The following is a 9,119-nucleotide window of genomic DNA, read 5'->3' as shown; positions in this document are numbered from 1 at the left end:
GTTTATTAATTATTATTGTTATTGTTGTGGTTGTGAAGTGGAGAATGGCAAGCGCGGTGATTTATAGGGGCGAGAGGAGGGTGAAGGAGGACACACGTAAGTGCGTGCTGAGTATTTGGGACACTCTTCAGCGTGCATGGCTATGGAAGGGTTTGTGCGTTACACCTAATACAGTATCATACTGCAAGGTGGCTTCAGCCTTCAGCATCTCCATAACCATACAAAAAATTAAAAAAAAAAAAAAGATTGTCTTCATCTAAAGAAGGCAAGAACGCATGCATTTGCCGTTTCTGCAGATATTGAAAAGGCAGAAAACGGTGGTGCACAGGGTGGGGACCACGCATGCACTCACATAGTCACATGTACAGTAATTCTCGTTCTTTTCTTGCTCATGGCTTGCTTCTTTACCGGTTAAATGCCTTGATACTATCGACTTCACTGAATGTAAATTTGCTTAAGCATATTCATATTCCGAAATATCTGATAAATAAAAAAAGAGTAATGTTAGGGGCCAGCAATTTTTGTAATTGTTAGCCATCAACTAACCATCAATGATGATTTGATGGTATGAGATTGATGTGAGATTTCATTCAATGGCTTACCTTCCTCTACTGGTTATATGTTGGCCAAAATTTAATAAAACTGCTGACCCCCTAAACTTTTCCATAAAAAAAGTTAATATTTAATCCGTAAAATAAAAATAATAATAACATAATATTAGAAGTAATTTTACACTATTAAAAATATTAATAATAATTAATTAATAATTAAAAATTATCAAATTTATTAGTTTTTAATATTTTTTATAAAAAATATTAATAAAAATATCAAAATTTATTATTTTAATTTTATTTAATATATATTATAATAAATAAATATTAAATATATTAAATTTAAGTTGTTTTGATGGATTGTTTTTGTTTTTCCAATGTTGTTACTCACTTAAATAGTTACATAGTTGAATTTGAGAAGCATTATTGCTAAATCTACTTTTATACGGAAACCTTCACCGTTAAATACGTGATTTTTTTAATTTTTGAATTAATTCCAAGAGTTAAAGACTTAATTATTAAAAATAAGAATTGGAATCAGAATTTTATTTAAAAATTATTTCTTAAGTTGTTGCAGATAATATTTTGTCAGTCAAAATTCAGTAGAGTAGAGATAAATTGTAATAGAATTTAAACAAATTCAAATACTATAATACAGTTTTAAATTACAAAATTGACTATTTATTTCACCATCTGCCTTTAAAATTTTGTCCTACTTATATGCAACAGAAAATACCGTAGATTGATTTATGGAAGTTGACCTTATCTCACAAAATTAAGCTATTTATTTAAAAAGCTCTTCATGGTCGGCTTCTGGTGCTGGCATCCCATCTATATTGCCAATATGCTTTTGCTGTCATGAAACAACAGAAACAATCACTTATTGTTTGATCGATTGTTCTAAAATTAAAGAAGTATATATGGTCTTATAGTTATCTTCGTGACTGTCTTCCCCCTCAAAATTCTAACAATTTTTGGACATGGTGGGCTGTATCAACAGAGATGTTTAACCCGTTGAATAATGGTGGCCGTAATCCTCAATTGTTGAAACTGTTGGAAAAGTCGCAACTAACTAGTTTATTTTTTAAAGTTCTACTTCAATGTCGTCTGCTATTCTAGCAAGTTCTATCAAATTGTTCCATAAAATTCAAAGAACTCCCAATTTAAATAGTCATATCCTTGAAGCAAATTCTTAGTTTTATTCAATTTGACTTATTATTCTTTCTTTTCTAAGATTTTTTCTCATTTTTTAACTATGCACTATTGGATGAATACTTTTAATGTACTATTTTTAAAAATTCCCACATTTTATTATTCTGTTCTATTTTTAGACATTTTTTTATAATTAATAAAATAAACTTACTATCTCTCAATTTTTTTTTAAGTTTTCTTTTACATATGTGTAGCCGTGTAGGACACAAACGAATTCTCAAGGCTTGATTATGGAACTTTATGCCGCTAAATTAAATCATTTTCTTCTTTTATATTCTTTCCTATCCTTTGCCCAATTTTGTAAATTTCCTTGAGTTTTAAGTGTGCTAAAATTTGAGATGATTAAAATTTTAGTGCCCACCAAAGTAATTAATTTAAAACTCTAAAAAATTGTAATTCTAAAGAATTTTGGAATGAGTATTAATGGAATCAAATAAAAGTATATTTGACTTTAAAATTTTTTGTTTTTGCTATGATAAAGTAGTGTAGTAATTTTTTGATAAATATTGTGATTGAGTAATGAACATGTACGTGAAATGATTTTACTATACGGTCAAATTTGATTTATTCATTTTTTGGTTAAAAATTTAAATTTAGTTAAATACTAAAATCATGATTTAACTATATATATAATCAACCATTAAATCAAATTATAAATTAACTCTAACCATTGTATTCATTTTTCAGGTCATTAATGAATGGATGGGATTATTTATATATTTTTGAAGAGAGAGAGTACCAATATTGATTTTAATAACATTGCAGTCAATATTAATATAAGAAAAAAATTTAAAAATAAAAATATTTGAAATTTAATTAAAAGAATCTTTTAAAATTAAAATTCATACAAATTTATTTTTATTAGATTTTATATTTGATTTATTTAACAACTTGTTATAATATTCACCGATATTCACCGAAGACCATTGATTCTTTAGCATTACTCTTTTAACAATTAAAAAAAACAACCATTAATAGTAAAAAAAAAACCATCAATAGTGTTTTTAATTGATGTGCAATTATATCCAATAATAAAAGATTATTCGCTTTTTTTTTTTTATAGTTAAGTGCTGACCACAAAACATAAAAATTGATGCCCTAAACTTTTTCATCTTTTATTTAGGCAATGCGAGAGAATTGGTCTCACACCCAACACTTGGCATCTAAAATGTAAAAATTGGATTTATGTGGGTAAGTTATCAATGATCATAAGCAAGGCTATATGTACCATATATGCATGCATGTTAAAACTGAATTGTCACGATTTTATAGTGCTTGACTAGAAATCCTAGCAAATCATCTGTTAATAAGTGTTACTTGGACATTCGGAGTTAATTCAAAATGTGAGCATATTGTGTTGTTGATATTCGTTTCAAGTTTGTTTTACCAAAAACAGAAAAAAGAAAAAAGGAGGAAACAAAGACAAATCTGGCTGCGTTAAAGCATCCCTTCTTTTATTCATGTTTTTCCCGCAAAAAGTTTTCTCCACATCGATGCACATACATTACATTTCGATCTTATAGCTTAAACAAAAAGGCATGAATGCCCCTTTGTATTCTTATTGACACTACAAAATTAAAACTACATTATTCTCGCTCGTTATTAATATGTATTATTCAGTAGTTGTGGCAAAAACACATAGATGTCACGCTTTCAAAAGGTACTGTACTGGCTGTTTTCAAGCCACAGCCCTGAGAGACTGTTGGGACGGTGGAACGAAGAACTTGAAGGGGTTGTTGTTCTTAAGCTGCCTTGCCTGCTCCCTTGGGAGGCCATATGAATTTGCAACCACCTCCTCCGGCAAGTTATCTATGATGGAGTTTTCACCGGCGAGGTTGGCTATGCTGGGCCTTGAGTCTGTCTTGAATGCCACGTATTCAAAGTTGTCGCTCTGGGACTTTCCAGCGACGGCGAAGTTCTGTGGCACCACAAGCACGTGACCTTCTTGAAGCTCCTCGTCGAAGACTCTGTCGCCGTTGCTGTCCACGACTTGCACGTGAGCCCGTCCCCTCAATGCATATATGATGCTGTGTGCGTTGGTGTTGTAGTGAGGGACAAACAATGCATTCTGCAATCACATTTGAATATGTAAATAAATGTCTAGTATATATTGGTAAAAAAAGAGAAAGTACAAACTACAAACCCTGTAGAGATTTCCATATTCAGCACTAAGTCCAAGCCACCTAAGGATTAGAAGGTTGAGATCGTTGGCAGTTTTGAGTGAACCAGCTTGAGGGTTGTAGATGTCTGGGGATCTGTTTCTACCAATGTTCTTTTTAACACTTGCGGTGCAGATCGTCTCTTCAATACCATTCCCCCTGCCACGCCTTCTCTCCTCTTCATCGTATTCATATTCATCTTCATCGTATTCCTCTTCTTCGTCGGCACGTCTCTTTCTATCTGGGCTCAAGATTCTGAGGCCTCCCCTCACTGTCACAATGGCTCCCTCTTCCTCACTCTCGTTCTCGCCTCTTAGGTTTTGCACTATCTGTCTGTCGTCAACCTGGAAGGCTTGTGCCAGGAACTCCGGCGTGAAGCCGCTGAAGATGTTTCCACCTTCGTTTTCTTCTTCTTGTCCTGCTCGTTCTCTGCGGCTGTGCTGTCCTCGAGGGCTAAATTCACGCTCTTCTTTTCTAGGCTGACTTTGCGGGCTGTATGGGCTATATGGTAAGCTTCTTCGTCTGCTTTGTCTGCTTTGTTGCTGGTATCTCAAGAACTCTTGCTCGTGGTTTCCAGCCAAATTGAATCTCTGTTATGTATTATTAAATGTTGCATGCTTTATTGATGACTCAATATTCATGATATATATGCAGATGCCAAAAATAAGGAATATATATACCCTGGGGAACTGATCAAGCTGGTTGTCGTTGTTGTTGGTGTCAGTAAGAGAAATAGCAACAACATCAGTGTCATGGTCGTTGTACATCCAGAGAGCAACACCGGTGGGAACTGCAATGAGATCACCCTCATCGAAACGGCGCACCTTCTGGTGACTATCCTGTTGTTGCTGTTGGCTTTGGTCTTCTCCTTCAAAACGTCTTGGTGCTCTTTGCGACTGATGACGGCGTCCTTGTTGTGCAGGCTCTTCATATGTGCTAGGACAACCAGGGAATATCAACCCAAAGTATCCCCTTCCTGTATGTCATCATTCAAAATGAAATAGGAAATAGGAAAAATAGATATAAAATGAAATATTTTTCATTTTATTATGTGTATAAATGATTATTTTAATATTAAAATTTAAATAGTTAATTTAAAAATAATGTATTTTTATTATAATTAAATACTGATATCTAAACTTTATTATAATTAAATTCAATTATTTGAGGGAGAATAAAAAATAAATGACAATAATAATATGAAAAAGTAGTAATAACCTTGCTGGATGAAGATCTCCTGGGGAGCATTGGAGTAGAAAGGCCTCCGAAGGGCGTTGCGGCGGAGGACTAAGCGCGAGAGGGCGACGCCGGCGCATTCGAACTCCTGGTTGTTTGGGTTCCAAGTCTCAATGTAACCGCCCTCCGATTCAATGCGGTTGTCAGGCCTCTGCGCATTGAGGCGCTGGAACTCGCACGCATTCTCCTCCGGCTGCTGCCTGAAGGAGATGCTGCTAGCTCCCAGAACTAGAAAGCAAAAGCAAACAGAAAGCGCCAGAAGCTTCGCCATGGCTGCTATTATTGTTATTGCTGTGGTTGTGATGAAGAGAAGAATGAGAAGCAAGTGATTTATAGGGACGAGAGGAGGTGAAGGAAGGGACACGTAGGAGAGCATTTGTGACACTCTTCAGCATGCATGGCTATGCCACCCTTCCTGCGTTACACCTCACGAAGCATCTCTATAAGATCATCATAAGCGTGCATGCATCTGAGGATTTCTGCACAAAGGGGACCACGCATGCACGGCTTCAATTCTTTTCTTTTCTTGCTGATGCCTAATTTTCCGGTTAGATGCATTGTTTAATGCAATGGAATACTCTGTTTCTCTCCAGCACCTGATGGGGCGCGTTACTAATACTTTGAGTAGCAAGAATGCAAATTGCATTTGGAAACGATATGGGTTTAGGCTTGCCCATTGCCAAAATTGAATCATTAGAGTACTACAATAATTGAGTAATTTAAATAAGAATAATTTTAGATAATTAAATTTTTTTAAAATTATTTTATTTATTTTAAATTTTAAATTATAAATTTTTAATCTTATATCTTAAGTTATCAATATTAAACCTTAAAATTTATTAATGCTAGCTAGTTAATTAAAAAGTTAATTATTTATACTTTTTCTCAGTAGAATTACATAATTATTGTGCCTATCTATTTAGCTACCAATTCCTCTATTATTAATTAGGTCTAGTGTTAAATAATGCTTCTGATTTTTCATTTATCTATTTTCTCTTATTTTATCATGTTTAATTGAATAAATAAACTATACACAAAACATGAGATATTTGGCATAAAAAAATAAAAAATATTAAGTATATAATAAAATTAGTTATTAAAATTAATTATTATATATTTATATATAATATATATATTATTTAACTCATTTTTAATATATATGTTAATAATTTATTTTCATATACGCCTAATATATTTTATATTTTAATATATATTTTATGTTAATAATTTATTTTCATGTACACCTAATATGATTAAAAAAAATCATCCTAAATTTAGTTAAAAGTGTTTATTATTGTAAATTTACAAATCTTGATAGTTGATACTACTATTGAAATATTAAATTTTGACTAAAACAGTAAACTTGACATTTTGTTTGAATTAATGAAGTTTATTATTCTACTTTAGTATTATTCATATAAAAACTATTATTTGTATATGAAAATCAGTCGTTAAAATCAAACATTATATATTTTCAACCAATGTTACAAAACTAGTACCAAACGATATTGGTCGCTGACTCGATCGCTAATATAATCGGTCTCTAAACGGTGACCATTTTTTTTGTCGCTAAATTGGTTACTAAGAAAATTGGTCACTAAATAGCGACCCATTTTTCGGTCGCCAAAACGGTCACTGATAAAATTGGATGCAGAATCAGCCGCTGATGTCTAATTTGAAAATCTAAAATCAGTCACTAAATCGGTCACTGTTACTAATTTCTTAATTATTGATTTTTACTAATTTAACATATACCACTATTAAAACTTGATTTTCATAAATAATTATATTTCAATAAAATGTAAACAGAATTAAATATAGATCAATTTTTTAAATAAATACAAAAAATCACAGTATCTATATCGAAATATAGAAATTAAAAGAGACAAAATTCATAAATACATTAAATTTATGGTCCAAAATCCAAATTTACATTGATGGTTTTATGGACAATGGTCCCAATGAGCATATTATAAACTAGCAAATCAAAGAGGACAAATGTGTGAAGAGTATTACAAGAAAATAAGAGTTTTATCTTCTTGAGGATAATTATTAGTAGGTTTAATTATTCTGTTGGTCCCTATAGTTTTACGAAATTTTTAGTTAGGTTCCTGTATTTTTTTTCTTTTAATTGGTTTCTGCACCAAATTTTTTTTCAATTAGATCCTTCTTGATAATAATTGACTTAATTGTATAGAGATTGAACTAAAAAAAAGAAAAAATTAGTATAAAGACGACCCAAATAAACCAAAAAAAGTGTAGGGAGCTAATTAAAAAAATTTAATACAAGAATTCAATTAAAAAAAAATATAAAAATCTAATTAAAAATTTTACAAAACTATAACACTAAGAGAATAATTAAACCTTATTAGTATTACATGCATCACGAAAGCATTGTGCACATTGATCCAGAAAACTGAATTTTCTTCATGTTTCAACTTTCCAGATTTACTTCTTCTAATCGACTAATAAGTAACCTGAAACAACATTAAAAATCAAAGTTCATGAAAAGTTAAGTTAATGAACTATGTACTATCTTTATTATTCATTGGAGGCCTGTATCCACGTGCCTTTTTTAGCGTGAATCTAATAAATTATAAAATAAAACATGTGATAGATTAAAAGAAAGTGTCAAATTGAGAAAAATAATTCAATACATTTTGTTGAAGCAAATTTTCTGAGTTCTGCTCTTGCTCTTCAAGTTTTCTTTCGAGCTCTTCAACCTGAACATGAAGTCGTGAACAGAGATATTAATTGTTCATTAGCACAAAAATTTACTATTTTACTGTATAAATGCTGATTGATCATTTATTAATTGATCATTTATGATTAAAGATAGATATAAGAAAAGAAAAGAGATATTGTTAAAAAAGTGTTCATTTGGATTCCCTTCACCATATTAGAATAATAATGCTAATTGTTGCAATATAAATTCAGTGAAAGTAGTTAGATAAAGAAGTCAAATAAACAAGAAGGAAAATAACTAAAATTTCACTAATAACTTAAACTATAAGCTGTTTTCATTTAGGATTAATTCATTAATGGAAACAACATAAGAATACTACCCTATACATCTTATTATTGATCTATAATGACTGATGTTAATTAATTATGTGAGCTGTGTATTTAACACTATGTGTGTCGATCAATCGGGCTTCCTTTTGCTGCAGATTTTTTGTCGGGCAAATTTGATAACAGCATAAAGAAGCAGAAGCAATAGAAGAAGCAATACTGCAACGAAAAAGAAAAAAGAAAAAGGAAAAACATCATAAACTCAAAACCCCCATGTTTGTAAAACCAGAAATGCATTATACAACGAATAAATGCAGACAATCCAAGTTGGATTTGCAGATAGTTAAAGCAAATACAAGTTAAGACAATTCATGTAAGTGCAATTTCTTATGATAAAGTTTGTATAAATCTTGCATAAATTGAGTTTGACCAAAATAGTATATTCAAAGTAGTGGGGTAAAATTGGTTGAATTAATCTGCATGTGCATTTAATTTAATTTGCAGACTATTCCAAGATCTATCTGGCTTCATCAATTCGGAAAGAATCCCGCTAGAGAGCCAATAAAATATTTGTATAATGTGTATAAGGTAGTGTTTGGTGGAGAGACAAAGACTGAAATACTGAGACTGAGAGATTGAGACTAAGAGATAGAGATAGAAATAAATCTCAGTATTCCGTTTGGTGCAAAGTGAGAGACAGAAATTAAAATAAGAATGAAATTCTAATTTAATTTGTACAAAAGGTAAAATTGAAATTAATTAATTGAAATAAGGGTATTTTAGGTATAAAATATTATCAAAGTTTCAGTCTCTATCTCTAAAAATTTCAATCTCCTATGTCCTCACTTTTTAGAGGTATTGAAATACTGAAATTTTAGGGACAGAAATTTAAGTACCAGTTTCTGAGCCAACAAACATAATACTGATTCTCAGTCTCTCAGTTTTTGTC

At 31.2% G+C, this 9,119-nt stretch overlaps 1 protein-coding gene across 1 annotated transcript; it reads right to left on the bottom strand.

The window, feature by feature from the left end:
- Positions 1 to 3,252: 3,252 nt before the first annotated feature.
- On the bottom strand, positions 3,253 to 5,429 carry LOC130936352 (arachin Ahy-3-like). The gene is made up of 4 exons (XM_057866414.1): positions 5,141 to 5,429; positions 4,603 to 4,898; positions 3,907 to 4,512; positions 3,253 to 3,831 (listed from the first exon to the last, which is right to left on the bottom strand). Exons 1-4 carry the CDS (start codon positions 5,427 to 5,429, stop codon positions 3,442 to 3,444), a joined length of 1,581 nt encoding a protein of 526 aa, XP_057722397.1. The 3' UTR covers positions 3,253 to 3,441.
- Between the last annotated feature and the right edge of the window lie 3,690 nt (positions 5,430 to 9,119).

The sequence above is a fragment of the Arachis stenosperma genome, chromosome 6 (genome assembly GCF_014773155.1).
Source record: "Arachis stenosperma cultivar V10309 chromosome 6, arast.V10309.gnm1.PFL2, whole genome shotgun sequence".
Classification (NCBI taxonomy): domain Eukaryota; kingdom Viridiplantae; phylum Streptophyta; class Magnoliopsida; order Fabales; family Fabaceae; genus Arachis; species Arachis stenosperma.
The sequence above is the reverse complement of the archived record's forward strand: the minus strand, read 5'-3'. Positions and strand labels throughout refer to the sequence as shown.